Here is a 17,284-nt window from a genome sequence, read left to right on the forward strand (position 1 = left end):
CCTCCCCGCCCCTTTCAGGAGGCTAGGACTGGTGATGGAATTAGACTGGAGTGAAAGATCTGGTTGCTGCATCCCACAATATCACTTTGCATTGCAGGTTAACAATAGACACACTCCAGTCCTCAAGCCCCCTTTGAAGCATTCCCTTGTGACATCCAGCCCTTGTCACTGGTTATTCACAGAAATACCAGGTTTGCTATCCCCAAGGGCAGAGTGTACACACCAGTTTGTCTGATTCAAATGAGGATCAGTTCTTGTATAACACCACAGCGCTGAGTTATATTTATAGTGAAAACAATCATAAGTTTATTGACAACGATTAAGGTTTGAGAAATAGTGAGTAAGTCTAACGCCGACAGACCCTGGTCGTCAGCGGGCAGGATAGAACCCGGGGCCTCTAGAGCTTAGTGTATGAGCCTCTACCACATGAGCTAAAAGTCCAATGTCTTGTGCGTGCGCACTCTCGTTCACTCTCTCTCTCTCTCCGCCTCCTCCTCCCCCTGCAATGGGACAGAACAGTATAACCTAGAGGTGTGTGAGTTACATATAAAATAAAATCGGTACATGCTTTCTAGAGACTAAACTTAACTTTAACAGGCTAACTATCTGCCTAAAAGCAGTCTTGTCTCACCACACATTTCTTTTCCAACCAGGGCTGACGGAGATCCCATTTTCATTAATCTTATCACAGAGCCTAATTCCTTCGTCAGGGGCAGGATCAAGTGGTGTCTTTTTGCCTCCCCCTTATATTCCCCACCATCATTGTTTGTCCGCAGAGTCAAGATGATCCCTGGTGGCATAGTCCCTAGTGTGCTGGCTCCAAGTTGACTTCACATCCTCATGTTGCTTTCTAATGCAAATTGGGCTTCCATCGTGTTGGTTTACAATACTTTTAATTTACATGTGAACTGAGGGAGACAGGTGAACGTACATCCTTTGTCTGGCTGAAACCCCAGCTTGTACTGAATACCTCACATGACATTCTTTATGGATAAACACTATGAAAGCAACATGCTAGGTGTAGTGAGTTTGTCAGGCCTGTCAGGAGTTGCTGTTACAGAACAGTAAACCCTTTGCCAGTTGTCATTGAGGGGCTCTTTGGATCATTCAGATGAGATCCAGTTGTCCTGTTTGTGCTCAGTCCTTCTGGCTTTACTGGTACACGTGACCACTGGAACTAGCTGCATTTTCAAAGTCAACTAAACATGGAAATTGACCTGGGCAGAAGAAAATGTCTCCCCTTTTCCTGGATGCTCAGCTGGTAGCTGTTCTCTAGGAATGATCCATCCAGTGAAAGGAAATGTTGGGACTCCCCAAGTAGCATCAAGGGAGCACGTTTCATAGACACTGGTATTGCTGAGCACTGAAGTGTTCAGGATTAGAGTCTGGAGAATTAGGTGTCCATCTCACACTGAACTTTGATTTAGCCTGTAATCTCTTTGGGGCAAGGACTCTCTTTTCCTCTTATGTATGTGTACAGCACCTAGCTCAATGGGGCTCTGACCCATGGCTGTGGTTTCTGGGCATTACCAACATACAGATAATAATGGATTTGGGTGCCTAAATCTCTTAAGTGCCTTGGAAAATCCTGCCCAAAATGATTTACTCCTTCCTTTACTTTAGACCAGGGCTTCCAGGGTATTTAGGTGCCTAACTTCCACTGATATTATTGGGTCACCTAAATACTTTTCAGGATCTGGGCCTTTGTTCCTTGAAGGAAAACATACTTTTCTTCTAAGTTTCCAAACTTCTGTGTAAAACACCGTCTATAAAACATTGACTCAGTTTCATATCATCACAGAATAGCCATCAGATGACAACAATTGCTGGCCGCTGCTAACCTGGGCTAGAATCAGAATAATAGAAATGTAGGACTGGAAGGGACCTCAATAGGTCATATAATCCAGTCCCCTGCACTGGGACAGGACTAAGTATTATCTCGATCTAGATAATCCCCGATAGGTGTTTGTCTACCCTGTTCTTAAAAACCTCCAATGAGGAGATTCCACAATCTCCCAAGGTAATTTGTTCTAGTGCTCAACTCCCCTTACAGTTGGGATGTTTTTCCTGATGTCTAACCCAAATCTCCCTTGCTGTGATTTAAGCCCAGTACTTTTTGTCCTGTTCATGTGGATAAGAAGAACAATTTATCACTCTCCTCTTTATAACAGCTTTTAAAGTACTTAAAGATTATCATGTTCCCTCTCAGTCTTCTCTCTCCAGACTAAACAACCCCATTTTAAAAAAAAAATTTCCTTCTAGGTCATGTTTAATCATTTTCGTTGCACTTATTTGAATTTTCTCCAGTGTGTCCACATCTTGCCTGAAGTGCGGTGCCCAGAAATGGACACAGTGCTCCAGTTCAGACCTTATCAGTGATGAGTAGAGTTAGAAAAATTACTTCTTATGTCTTGCCGACAGTATTCCTGCTATCATGTCCCAGAATTATGTTCACCTTTTTTGTGACAGGATTATAATTGTTGACTCATAGTTTGTGATCACTGTTATAATTGTTGACTCATAGTTTGTGATCCACTATAACCCCCAGATTCTTTTCTGCAGTACTCCTTTCTAGGCAGTTATTTCCCATTTTGTATTTGTGTAATTGATTATTCCTTCCTAAGTGGAGTACTTTGCATTTGCCCTTTCTGAATTTCATCCTATTTTTCCAGTTTGTCCAGATCATTTTAAATTCTAATCCTGTCCTCCAAAGTGTTTGCAACCCCTCCCAGTGTGGTATCTTCCACAGTGTTTGTAAGTGTACTCTTTATGCCACTACTCTGATCATATCTGAAGATATTGAAAAGAACCAGACCCATGACAATCCCCTGCGGGCCCCCACTCAAAATGTCAGGGGTTGGCAACCTTCGCCACGCAGCCCATCAGGATAATCCGCTGGCAGGCTGTGAGACATTTTGTTTGCGTTAACTGTCCGCAGGCATGGCCCCCTGCAACTCCCAATGGCTGTGATTCACCATTCCCAGCCAATGGGACCTTCGGGAAGCCAATGGGAGCTGCAGGAATGGTGACCTGTGGCCACTGGGAGCTGCGAGGGGCCGTGCCTGCGAACAGTCAACGTAAACAAAATGTCTTGTGGCCCGCCAGTGGATTCCCCTGACTGGCTGTGTGCTGAAGGTTGCCGACCCCTGCAATATGCCCTTCCAGTTTGACTGTGAAGCATTGATAACTACCTTCTGGGGACGGTTTTCCAACCCCTTTTTCACCCACCTTCTGGTAAGTTAATCTAGGCCAGGGATCTTAAACTCGAATTACCAGGAGGGCCACATGAGGACTAGTACTTTGGCCCGAGGGCCGCATCACTGACACCCCCCAGCCCTGCCCCCACTCCACCCCTTCCATGAGCCCCCACCCCTGCTCTGCCTCTTCCCACCCCTTCCCTGCCCGCATTCCAACCCCTTCCCCAAAGTCCCCGCCCCAACTCCGCCACCTCCCTATCCCTATTCCAACCCCTTCCCCAATTCCCCGCCCCTCCCTCCTGGAAAGCGCTAAGTGCCTGAAGGTAGGCAGAGGAGTGGGGACGCAGTGCACTGCGGGGAGGGAGAGTGGTGGGGAGGGGAGCTTGGTGGCCGGCAGGAAATAACTCTGGGGGGAGGGGGAGGGGGAGCTTGGCATGCTGCAGGAAATATCGCCATGGGTCGTGTATTTGAGACCCCTGATCTAGGCTATATTTCTCTAGTTGGCTTATGAGAAGGTCATGTGACACAACATCTTACTAAAGTTGAGATATATCATGGCTATTGCTTCTCCCCTATCCACAAAGCTTGTTACCCGGTCAAAGAAGGATCTTAGGTTGGTTTGACATGATTTGTTCTTGACAAATCCATGTTGACTGTTCCTTATTATCTTTTAGGTGCTTACAAATTGATTATTTGATTATTTGCTCCATTATCTTTCTGGGTACCAAAGTTAATTTGACTGGTCTGTAATTCCATGGGTTGTTCTTATTCTCCTTTGTACGGATAGGTGCTATGCTTGCCCTTGTCCAGTCCTCTGGGATCTCTTCTGTTCTCCATGAGTTCACTAAGGGTTTGTCTACACAGCAAAGAAAAACCCATGGCTGGGCTATGCTAACTGACTCTTGCTCACTGGGCTCAGACTGTTTCATTGCTGTTTTCTTGGTACCCTTTATGTCCCTTGCTGGTTTAATCTCATTTTGTGCCTAGGCCTTTCTAATTTTGTCCCTACGTGCTTGTGGGGTTTATTTTTTTGGTTTTTGTTTTTTATTCATCCTTCATCATTTGACCTAGTTCCCACTTTTCATCTGACTCATTTTTGAGCTTCAGGTTGTTGAAGTTCTTAAGCCCTTATGGGTTTCTTACCATACTTCCTATCTTTCTATGCATTGGCATAGGTTGCTCTTGTGCCCTTAATAATGTCTCTTTAAAACACTACAAACTCTCCTGAACTTGTTTTTTCCCCTAGACTTGCTTCCCATGGTCTGAGTTTGCTTAAGTCTGCCTTCTTGAGGTCCCATTATCTTTATTCTGTAAAAAGAAAAGGAGTACTTGTGGCACCTTAGCGACTAACCAATTTATTTGAGCATAAGCTTTCGTGAGCTACAGCTCACTTCAGCGGATGCATACCGTGGAAACTGCAGCAGACTTTATATATACACAGAGAATATGAAACAATACCTCCTCCCACCCCACTGTCCTGCTGGTAATAGCTTATCTAAAGTGATCATCAGGTGGGCCATTTCCAGCACAAATCCAGGTTTTCTCACCCTCCACCCCCCCACACACATTCACTCTCCTGCTGGTGATAGCCCATCCAAAGTGACAACTCTTTACACAATGTGCATGACAATCAAGTTGGGCTATTTCCTGCACAAATCCAGGTTTTCTCACATCCCCCCCACCCCCATACACACACAAACTCGCTCTCCTGCTGGTAATAGCTCATCCAAACTGACCACTCTCCAAGTTTAAATCCAAGTTAAACCAGAACATCTGGGGCGGGGGTAGGAAAAAACAAGAGGACACAGGCTACCTTGCATAATGATAAGCTATTACCAGCAGGACAGTGGGGTGGGAGGAGGTATTGTTTCATATTCTCTGTGTATATATAAAGTCTGCTGCAGTTTCCATGGTATGCATCCGATGAAGTGAGCTGTAGCTCACGAAAGCTCATGCTCAAATAAATTGGTTAGTCTCTAAGGTGCCACAAGTACTCCTTTTCTTTTTGTGAATACAGACTAACACGGCTGTTACTCTGAAACTTGTCTTTATTCTGTAGTTTTCTGTCCCACTATTCCCGGATTCATTCCAGTGACTTAGGAGTTAAAGAGTCTTTTACCCATTACCAATCCCCTGAGCCATCCTCAGACTGAGCCTTATTTGAAGCTACCCTCTGTTTAATATCTACTGTACATAGTAAACCTATCTAAAAAGCCGTCCTTACTCAGAGTGTCATACCATGCCTGGCAGCTATGGAAATGCACTGATCACACTCCAGGGTGACACCTGTGAATTACAAGAGTCAGGGGATGAGAATTAAAGTCGTACCCCGGCTGCAACTGCTGCTGAAACAGCAGCTGCTAAGGCAATAGCTCTCCAAGAGCCAGCTGATTCCAGATCAGCTGCTAGGGCAAGGGTGGGAAGGGGAAAGAAAGGGAGAGAAGGGAATAAGAGAGATGGACCAGAAGGGGTAGCAGCAGAGCAAGCAGAGGAGGAGGAGAAGGTAAGGGGGAGGGGTGGAGTGGATGGGAAGGAGCTAGGAGAGGGAGGGTCAATTCCATCTCACATATAACACCAGACCGATCTGTATGGGAAAAACTGGGGTTCTGACTCCATTGGGGAGATATGATCAATCAAGCTGCACTCTGATAGTTGATGACACCAGTACAGCTCCTCAAGTGTGTGTGTGTGTGTGTGGGGGGGGGTTGTCTGTTACTAACTCCCATTTTAAAATGAATGGGCCTGATCCTGAGAAGCAAGAAGCAACTCCTTTAGGAGTTATGAATGCCACTCGTGCTCAGGGATTAAACCACAGGTGATTAAAACCATGTGTCACTTTTCTATGGTATTTGAAAAGAGATCTGTCTCCTACTATCACCTATTTTACATAAGCTGCTCACAGACCAGGTTTCCCCTTAACAATGAGTGGGAGACATAGCTTCTGGAAAGGAAGGGAGTGTCATTGTTGATTCTCATGGCAACTTGTACAATGATCTCCATGTGCTACAGTCCCCACGTGCGTACAGCTGAGCTAAGTGGTGGCACCGTGACAGCCTCAGCTCGGAGGGGCTGATTTTCTCCTCCTCTACATTGGAGTTGCTCCCATGCTGAACCATTCACTTCCATGGAGTGAGACTAGTCAAATCGGTGTGAGTGAGGGAAGAACCAGGCCCTCAATATTGTAGCTTCCCCATTTCACTTTGTTCTGAGTGTTGCTTAATGTACCATTAATTTTTTTCCACATGCCTTGTTTGTAGAAAGCTGGCGAGTTAGGGGTTAAATGTTTTTGGGTGCTGGGGACTTGGGTTCCTTTTCTGTATACCCTAGTTTGGCTGTAGGACTTCACGCCCGCAGGCCACAGTCACATTATCAGCTGGAAATTGGATAACGACAGCACAATGACAAATCCAGGTTGCTTGCAATAAGGTGCTAATCCCTTTGCTTTAATATTGGAGCAGCGTGTAATGATGTTTGGACATCACTCCAGTTTACTGACGACCCCACTGGGGCCTGCAATAGAACCTTACAACTGTCTAACAAGCCGTCAGGTGACTGCCGTCGTCAAAGCAACGGACGGTGCAATCTAATCTTCCCTCCATCCCTTCCAGCTCCCAATAAGGCCCAGATTATAGAAGTGGCCCATCAGTGCTTGGTAACTCAAATCAATTAACGTTAATTCGCACAATGCTATGATGTATTGTGATCACTTTCATTTCGGAGAAGGGGGAAGAAATTGCTATAATTCACCTAAAATGAGGTTGTCTATGGTGCTGAGGTATTAATTGGGTGTCCATATTAAATGGAAAAGGAGCACAGTAGTGAAGGAAAAGTGGATGAGTGACTCTCTTGGCTGCTATTGACCTATCAGAAGAAGACAGTGCCCTTTTCCTTTGCTTTTATCTATTACAGTTTTCCCTATTGCGTGTCAAGTTGATGTATTATAAAAAATTCATTTGGTGACCTTTCACCCCCCTAGCAGATTAAACAATTTCACTGGGATGGCATCATTAACAGGGCCTTGCATTTAATGATGATTTCTCTAAAAGGCCACGGAGATTCGATTTTAAGCTAACAGATTTATTGCACTATTATAACATATCGTAAAAAACTGTACCACCTACGGTCTGGTTTTAGGATAGAAACTGTTTAAGAGTTTATATGGAGCTTAAAGTGGTATTACCTTGGGATACGCTGCACCACCAAGACTCCGACCTTCGGCGTGGTGCTGTTTACATTTAATAAAAGATGTTTCTCCAACAGTAAACTTAAGGAGTGTGTTAGGGAAGAAGCTTGACTTAGTTCCTAGCTGCTAGTCGGCGGCATGATGAATAGGGGTACTTCCGTTGGTTCCCAGTTAATAATGGATGTGACCAGGGAGCTTTCAGGATGTTTGTTACTGGTGCTCTAAACTCCCCGCCCTATAGTTTTGGAACATTCAGCTCCTACCTGCTCTGCAGGGTGCATGCCCTTGAATAACACGGAGTGCCTGTTTAAAGAAAAGCAGCACTCTTGCCGCAGAACACGTGGCGCTGAAAAGCTGCTAACTCCACTCTGCTGAGTCCTGCTGCACTGCTGCTGTCGGCTTACCACTCAGGTTTGCAGATGTTCTCCTGTGATGGGGAGCTGCGCTCTTCCAGTCCTCAGGTCAGCTGGGGCCTCATGATAGTCAACTGGGAACACTTGGACAAGAGGGGAAGGCTGGCCTTATGGTCTGGGATTTGAGAGATCTGGGGTCAACCACTGGCTCTGAAACAGGCTTCTTAAATATGCGACCTTGCTCTAGTTGTAAAACAGGGATAATATACTTCCTTCATCTGTTTAGATCATAGGCTTGGATTGTCTCTGACAATGTGTATGTACAACACCCAGCACGATAGGGCACAGATGTTAGTTGGGGTCTTTAGGTGCTATTTTTGATTTATTTGTAGAAAAATAAATTGCCTGAAAAGACTGGGAACCACAAGTTAATCCATGTTCTTGAATCTGTCTCGCTTATCCAATCCTTTCTCATACACTGGATTGCCCCACATGCCCAGTTTGTAACAGAAGGTTTCCATTGCTTTCGAAATAGAGAAACCCAAACCAATTCGTCATTGGAGTTGCCTCTTTTAGTCCAGTTTGGTTCAGAAAGGCTAACGGAGTCACTTGTTTATTATTCCAATTCACACTATCATCTTGCCCCTCCTCTTTAGTCCCCTGAACTATTAGATCTCCTCTGCTTAGCTCCCTGCCTTCACAGACTCTAACCTCCAGGGCATGGGACACATGGCTTCTTTCATAGCTCACTGTCAGCACATGCTCCCTGCAGAATTAGGGTATGGATTGAGGGGCCCAAGTTTTAGAAGTCTGGCCTAAGTGACTTGCCCTGTGTCAAAGAGGGAGGCAAATCAGAACGCCTGGCTCCCAGGGTCACGTTCTGACCACGACACCACACTTCAATCAACTGCCCAGCCTTTATAAAAGGACATTATTGATGTTATTTTTAAAGACCTCTTTTGTTTTGCTGCCAACAAAACCAAAGAAACCTAAAGCTGAAGCCTGCTTCCAAGCTGAATTTCTTTCTTCAGCTTTGTGCTCTGTGTGTGTGTGTGTATATCTAGGAAGGTTGTTTTGTCATAGTCTTGATTGGCTGCACCTGTGTACTAGGGAGGGGTCCTATCCTGTCCCCAGGCTTCTCTGAGAGCCCACGCGCCCACTGTCCCATCATTGTTGCTGAATGATAAGAGCCATATTATGTGACTCTGAATCAGGGGTAATCAGTAGTCTGCATGTCTCCTCCTGCCTTTGTTATGCATAGGGTTGCCAACCCTCCAGGATTGTCTTGGAGCTTCCAGGAATTAAAGATTAATCTTTAATTAAAGATTATGTCATATGATTAGACCTCCAGGAATACCTCCAACCAAAATTGGCAACCCGAATTATGCACCTCCTTCCCCATCCATGTCCTTTCCCCACACCTGCGGTTGTTTCACTCCCAACAGAAAACACTAGGATTCTACATGTACTGCACCCCACATATCACTGATCTCTCAAATGCTTCCCCTTCTCTTCTGTTACTTCTGAATGCTTCTTAATTTCCCGTCCTGTCTTCCCTACCCCTGGGCCTGATCCAAAGCCCACTGTAGTCAATTGAAAAATGCCCATTGATTTCAATCTGCTTTGGATCAGGTCTGCGGGTCTGAACCTTTCCCCCCTTGAAGTCAATTGCCAACTCATTGACTTCAATGGTGCAGGATCAGTGACTACGAGAACATCTTAATTTCCTTCTGTCAGCGCAGTCCAATTTCTCCCTTTACCGCTTCAGTTCTTATGATGCATCCTTCTACGTGCCCCGCTTATTCCAGTTTCCTTCTGCCACACTTAAGTTCCCTGTTTCTGCGTAAGAGACATCTGCTCTCCGACAGGCCTCAGTATGTTCTGTGCTACCACTCCCTGTGGAGTAATATGTTTCAGAAGCTGGCATGGGCTTCTCCACTGGCCAGGACTTCATGGGCAGAGCCATCTTGCCCATGCACCCCATAGAGATCTTCAGGAGACTGACAGGTTAACCTGCTTTCCTGTTAATCCTTGTCAGCAGGGAATGCCAACCCAGCCCACTTCCCTGCCAGCACTGGGCTTCCCTGCCAGCACCTGTGACAGGAAAACATGCTCTTCCCTCAGCACTGATCAGACTGGGAGAGGCAGCTTTGCCCACTCCACCACCGGTTGGAGTTTGTATGGAGCAGCAGGCTAGCTGTGAGGAAGGGATGCAGAGGAATGGCTGACAAGCCTATTTTCCTTCTGGCACAAATCATCAGGAGAGCAGCAGGCTGCTGTCCCTCTGTCCTAGACATCCCTTGCAGGAATGTAAATTCATTGTGCCACATACTCAGGGCCCCAGCCCAGCAAGAATCAGGGTTGAGTACACAGCACATAAATGTCAATCTCTGCTGGGTTGTTTGGGTCCTAATCACCCACCCATATTTTTTTTTTTTAAAAAAAGCTATGGGTGATTTTTTCCTAATAATGAATCCACAGAAGGAGTGTTACTGCCATCAGGAAGTGTCAATGGCTGCTCCCAACACTACGTTTTAGGAGGCTGTTCCTTGAAACTATAAAAGCTTTGTCATTACTTGTCCTGACTCCCCAGCCAGTATGCTGTCCCCTAGACACCACCCTGCCTCTCACCAAGTTCTAAAAGTCACTGGTGTTTACGAGTAGCTTGTCAATTGCTGGCTACCCAACTTGGGGGCTTATTAAAGGGGCCTGGTTTTCAGAACGTGACGGACACCCACTCTCTGAAAATCCCTCCCCTGTGAAGTGTCTCAATTTGAGCCACGAATATCATAATTATGAACATTATAGTAGTGCCCCAACTGAAATCGGGACCCTATTGTGCAAGGCACTGTATATAAAATGGTTAGAGATGGTCCCTGCCACACAGAACTTCCAAGATAAACTGATAAAGTGTTGAAAGGGAAATGGAGGCACAGAGGATGATTTGCCCAAGATTATACATCAGGTCAGTGCCAAGAATAGCACCCAGGTCTCTGAGGCCCGATGCATTAGACTACCACTTGCCACTGCCCCTGAAAACTTTGGCCACTATTAGTAGCTTTGTGGCTTGGCCCAATCTTTGCATTAAGCTGCAATGCAGTTTGCCCAGGGGAGCTCTGCTTTGTAATGCAAAGAAACAGTCTGAAGAAACTGAGTTAAACCAAAGCGAATTGGTCCTCAATAAATCTTTTGTTTGTAACCACTTTTAAGCAAACACTAGAGAGCTGAATGAATAGCTTTCCTAGTTTCATTGCAAGACAATGTCAACCCCCCAGTCGCCTCCCTTCACTGCAATGGTAGATTAGAGGTATATATGTATGTAAAAAGAAGATGCTAAATGACATGAAGTACTGAGAAGGGAATGAAATGATATGGGCTCAGAATAAAGTGTTGTTTCTTTATTCAACTGCAAAAGCCTTCTCTCAGGATGTTTGAATTTAAATTTCACTCTTGGAATAGCAATGGCTTTTTAAAGTGGTGTCTGTGTATCTCTGCACATTAAAATACCGTGATACAAGTGACAGAAGCACAAAATCACTGGAGAAAGGAATGTACAGTTTAGTTGCAGCCGTGTTGGACCCAGGATATAAAAGAGAGAGGGTGGGTGAGGAAAGATCTTTTATTAGACATGTTGGTGACAGAGACAAGCTTACACAGAAGAACTTTGTCTAGGCTAGAAAGCTTGTCTCTGTCACCAACAGAAGTTGGTCCAATAAAAGATCTTACCTAATCCACCCTGTCTCTGAATAAAGGAGTGCAATACAGATCTGCAGCCTTACATATTGTCCTTGTGCTGGAGAAGGCGAGTGTCTGTTTTTAGAAGACCTCAGGGATACTCAGTGGAATGATTTAGTTGGGGATTGGCCCTGCTTTGAGCAGGGGGTTGGACTAGATGACCTCCAGAGGTCCCTTCCAACCCTGATATTCTATGATTCTATGAATGCTCCTTGCCAGTCAGGATGATTTTTGTAGAGTCCATGTTTTTGAATGTGCAGGAAGGATGGTCTTATGGTTAAGGCAGTGGACTGGGACTCAGGAGATAATGTATAGAGCTTTTCAGTCCTACATCTCAACGCACTTTATAAAGGAGGTCAGCATCAGTAGCCCCATTTTACTGCTAGGTAAAGCAGAGGCCCAGAGATGTGACGTTACTTGCCTAAGGTCCCCCAGCAGGCCTGTGGTAGAACTGGGAACAGAACTCAGGGCTCCTGAATCGCAGTTGAGTGCCTTATGGGTTTGATTCCTACCTCAGTTGCACAATTCTGTGCGAACCTAGGACAAATCTACTAATCTTTGTGTACCTCAGTTCCCCATCTGTAAACTAAGGATGATAAATTGGGAATCCTTTGTTTATATTGTAATCTCTTTGGGGTAGGGATAGTTTCTTACGATGGGTATGTGCAGTACCTTGCACAATGAGGCCCTGGTCTCACATGGAGTCTCAAAGTCCTACTGTAATATTAAAGAAACTTACTGGGAACTTGACAGTGTCTTATTAAATCTTATTAGCAATGTTAATTCAAATTGGTATGAAACACTGAGCATTCCACCTGGACTGAAAACAGCATGAAGTTCTGCGAATGGAGAGCAATATCTAGTTAGAAGGGGTATCTAGGGAATTGCCTCGGGGGTTGGAATCAGGTATTTTAAAATCATCCTTAATAATATGGTGATTTTTTTCCATGTTGCTTTGCATGAGGAAGAAACGGAAGCAGTCTACCTCCTGGAGGTTGCCTGTATGTGAGGCCCTATAATATCTCTGTCCTGGTACAGCCCTCTGATGGAGAAATGGAGAAGGAGCTTCCTGTTCAGCCACAAATTATTTTTTTGGATAAGCAGGTAGTGATTTGCCTCCCTACAGGGGTATGATTCTATTACTTGCGGGCAGTATTGTCAACCCCACGCATTCGAAACTCATCAGATTGGCTTAGAAATACAGGATTTATTTTTTAATAATAAATGTTGGGTTCTTTTTCTTTGGGGTATAGGCAGGTGATGTTTTCAAGCCTTTCTTCTCAACTATGAGGACTAAAAATTTCCTTTTTTGAAGCTGAGATTCGCATGCAATCTCTTGACCCCTGAAGCTGAGGCATAAAGAAAAACATGAAATATTGTGGGCCTCATGATGAAATCACTAGAGTTGGCAACACTGAACTGTATGTTGGGGTTAACTGGAATCCCACATCTCCCTATTTTCCTGTTGCTACTTTGCATTTCGCTTCTATTATGAATCAGTCCCCTTTACCCTACTTGGGAAAATCGTAGGCAAATATCTACATAGACCTGGGTATGAACGTTGCAGATCAGGTGTGTCCTGAACTGTGATATCAAATCCAAACAGGTTTTGGGGAAGTTTGTGTCTGGATCCAGAACTGGACTCCGTGGTTTACAGCATTGCTATCCCCAGGCATTCAAAAATCATGAATTGGGCTCCCCAAAATCACGAGCTTAGATTTAAAATCATGACATTTTAAAAAACAATATTTTGGGGTCCTTTTTATTTGTCTTATGGTGTCATACTCTTTAGGGTTCACATTTTTGAGTTTTTCCCTGTAACCAGGAAAGCTAAAAATGTCCTTTTTTAAAAAATTAAAGCTGAGATTTTCTTCTAATCACATTCATTTAGAAACTGAGGCTTTGTGAGAAGCACCAAATAATGCAAGACTCACAATAAAGCAGTGAGAGTTGGCAACTCTAGGTTTAGGCTCATCTGTAGTAAATACAATACTTTGTACGATGCAATTTGTAACACATACTATGTAAATACATGCTGTTCTTGCTGCTAGGGATTAATAGATGAAAGTTGCCTTAGAAATAAAATGATTCCCATTTTTCTGCAGAAAAAACTGAACAAACCTTTTATTCCTTTCTTTTCTTCTTCGCAGGGTCGGAGAGTTGAGACATTAGGTCTGCCCTCAGAGCCATGGGTCATGACAGCCTGTCTCAAGGGCTCTTCAGAGGCTGTGTTGAAAGGTTTGGATATGTTTTGGATATGCTGTGGTGGAAGCCTCCACTAGAAGTGATGGCTACAATTTGAGGAGGTTCTTTTGAAGAAAGAATCAGGTTTAAGGCTCATCATTGAGCTAAAAAGAGAAGGCTGGATTTGAAGAAGTGTGATGGGCTGCTCACATGGGTATTAGGAGAAAAACAGCTTTAGAATGTGTTTCCATGCCCTGTCAACTTAGAAACACTGTCCAGTAGAGAAGACCCAAAATATAGGTCCTGGGGAAAAAAGAGAACGGATGGAAAATTATAAATCCATATAGCCCAGAGCTAGGCTGGTGTTAGTTGGCATAGCTCTATTAAAGTCAATGGAGCGACATCAATTTTATACCAGCAGAGTATTTGACCTAATATGAATAGAAATATCTACCTGTTTTTGTTTTGAATGTAGTATATTCCAATGAGAAAAAGTTTTAGTGGGAGATTTAAACATTCCCCTTCTGGCCCTGATTTAGCAAAATACGTAAGCACATGTTTAACTTTAAGTGAATATTCCCTCTGGGCTTATTAAGGCTCACTTACATGCTTACATTTAGGCCCCAGCGTAAGTACTGTGCTGAGCTGGAAACCCAGACATCACAGTGTGGTGCATGAAACCATGAAACAGAAGCTGCTTATAAACACAGCATAAAATTGACCATGCTAACTTCACTGCCTGAACTGAGCAAGGTTCAAAATAGAGCTGGGCAAATGGATTTTTTTTTGGATCTCTGGCAATTCTGAAAAATGAAAAGAAAATCATTTCTGTTGAGTCAAAAATGAAATTTTTCACAAAATTTCAGCAAATGGAAAAGTTTTAAAAAAATGTAGTCTGGTTAAAACGAAACATTTTGACTTTTCTGTTCAGCTTGGCTGAAACCGTCTTTTTCCAGCTCAAATTCAAAAGGCAAACAAGCAATGTCCCTGCTGAAAAGTCAGGGTTCTTACCATGGGAAGCTTTTGGGTTTACAATCAGGTTGAATGTGCCTGAACTTCGACTTGCCAAGACCATTTCCAGGAAAGTGTAAGGGGCAGGCAGTTTCCAGGATCTAGTTCAACCACCAGTTGCTAGATGCTAGGATCACTGGGTGAAATTCAGTGGCCTGTGCTATGTACAAAAATGGTAATTGATGATCACAAGGATCCATTTGGGCCTTAAAAAAAAACTATGAATCTATTAATTTCTTGGCCTACCTGCTGAGATTATCAAAAACCTGGCCATTTCCTCACTTTGGCTTAGCTTCATGGAAATCAAAGTTGTTATGGCTGTTTACAGCAGCTGAGGATATGATCCACAGTGTCAGTTGTGGGGTTGGTTTTGTCAGGTGTCCACAGAACAACCGCCAAATGACGACAAGGTTCAGTCACTACCGATCTAGGCTGGATTGAAACCAATAGCCTAAGAGTGAAATCCTCAGATCCCCTGTGTCACATTTCTCTGTTTCACGTGACTTTTGAATAAGCTTTATAAAAATCTGCTGTTCATTTGGAAAGAACAACCTTTTTTCCCTCCCCATTTTGCAACTCGAAACGAAAAAAATCGTGAAGGGGAGAAAAAGAGAGAAATTAAAAACAAATGGAAGTAAAAGACTCAAAAAAAGAATAGTCACCGAAAAGAAATGCACTTTACATTCTTTAAAAGATACATGCATCAAATTAATAGTCAATAAACTCCAGCAAAGAATGAATTGTGCTGTACAGATGTTCTGCATGTAATAGTTTGCTGCAGTTTTTCCTTTGACAAACGTCCTTATTGCGCTCGTCTTTTGAAGCATATGAAAGTAGCATTTAATCGAAATGGATCCGTCTAGCGCATTGAGCCTGCTTCATCTGACAGCAGTCAAACTGCCTCATGTAAAGTAGTTTAGCTCCAAATTAGCTTGCTTCTGCGTTAAATACCAGCTTGCCTGAGAGATCTTTGTGAAGACTCATATATATATATATAAATATAAATAAAATAATCTGAGATTTGAAGCATATGTGCCCAAAAGCTGAGATAGTCTGTGTTGAGAAGTACAGTACAGTACTCAAGGCTTCATCGTAGACTCAGAATAGCAATTGTAAAACATTAGAATGCAGCTGAAAGGATCCTCTATAAAACTGGTGTTACAGTGAGCTAAATAGTAGAGTCAAAAACACTATAGGTAGTCAAGGCAGATAGTGTGGTCATGAGGGCCGTATAAATACCTAGATAAACAGAAGAGCCAGAACGGACACTGGCAATGGGGGAAATCCATACTGCTAGGTTGAAGTCTAGATTTTTATTGAAATCATTGGGACTATTCACTGACTAAGTTACTAATTATTAGCATTTATATTACAGTGTCAGCTAGAATCCTCAGCTGAGATCTGGGTTCCATTGTGCTAAGTCAGGGATCAGCAACCTTTGGCACGTGGCCCATCAAGGAAATCTGCTGGTGGGCCAGGACGGTTTGTTTTCCTGCAGCATCCGCAGGTTCGGCCAGTCACAGCTCCCACTGCCCATGGTTCACCATTCCAGGCCAATGGGGGCTGCGGGAAGTGGCGGCCAGCACATCCCTCAGCCCGCGCCTCTTCCCACGGCCTCCATTGGCCTGGAACGGCGAACCGCAGCCAGTGGGATCTGCAGTCAGCCAAACCTGCAGATGCTGCAGGTAAACAAACTATCCTGGCCCGCCAGCTGATTTTCCTGACGGGCCATGTGCCAAAGTTGCCGATCCTGGTGCTAGGTGCTGCATATACAGAGATGACGAGACAGTTCTTTCTGCAAAAAGCCGACAATCTAAGGGAACAGAACAGACAGTGGGTAGCAGGGGAAACAGCCACTCAGAGGGGAAGTGACTTGTCCAAGATTACTAGGCAGCAGTTGCTGGGCTGCCATGCAGTTGCCCAGCACTCCCACTGCTTTTCATTTTCTCTTTCCGCACCCAACATTCTGCAGCTTCCCTGGGCTGGATCGGACCCTCACTGTTCAACAACCCTTGCCAAGTTTATCTTCTGACCAGTGATTGTACCATTTCAATAATCTCTTTGCTGCTGGGCATTGGCTTCTCAAAGAAGTCCTGTTAAGTGAGGTGGGCAGCGCTGGTACTGGGTTTTGCCTGCATTATGTACCTGAAATGCTTAAGGCTGAGACCCCTGATACTTGACAAGTGTATATTACTAGAATTAGGATTCTTACTAGCTGAAGCCCAGACTATGAATCCCTTGTTCATACTGAATAGTACTTTGTACCATGAATAGTTCCATTGAAGTCCGCTGGGCTACTTGTGTTGTGAAGTATGAATGACTAAGTAGGAGAAAGGGTATCCTAAGCCGGCCCATAATTTAAAACCTTCCTGCATCCCTTTAACAGTACTGTCAATTTGTGGTGTGCATGAACTTTCCTGTTGAAGATGAGTCCAAGAGATGGTTGTAAAGATCTGTCCCCATCCCCAGAGTAGTAAAATTACCAGAAGTAGACAAACAAGGCACCTTCACCTGGTATATTGTGTTGTCTTATGGTTATATAAAGTTATCACAGCTATAATGCACTTGTTTCATAAAGAAAGCACTTATGGCATATAGGCTTTCAGCAAGTAAGGGAGTTT

General features: G+C 44.1%; 1 protein-coding gene across 21 annotated transcripts in view; it reads left to right on the forward strand.

The window, feature by feature from the left end:
• Window positions 1-17,284, forward strand: part of PKHD1 (PKHD1 ciliary IPT domain containing fibrocystin/polyductin) — a 466,962-nt gene that overhangs the window by 356,826 nt on the left and 92,852 nt on the right. For all 21 annotated transcript variants that reach the window (XR_012157891.2, XR_012157890.2, XR_012157896.2 and 18 more), the window contains 2 exons: window positions 12,437-12,572; window positions 13,619-13,706. Coding sequence is in view for 16 of the 21 variants with exons in the window: in XM_073335719.2 (XP_073191820.1) it covers window positions 12,437-12,572; window positions 13,619-13,706 (224 nt within the window). In the remaining 5 variants the exon portion in view is untranslated. The remainder of the gene's footprint in view (window positions 1-12,436; window positions 12,573-13,618; window positions 13,707-17,284) is intronic.

Source organism: Lepidochelys kempii, chromosome 3 (assembly GCF_965140285.1).
Source record: "Lepidochelys kempii isolate rLepKem1 chromosome 3, rLepKem1.hap1, whole genome shotgun sequence".
NCBI lineage: Eukaryota > Metazoa > Chordata > Testudines > Cheloniidae > Lepidochelys > Lepidochelys kempii.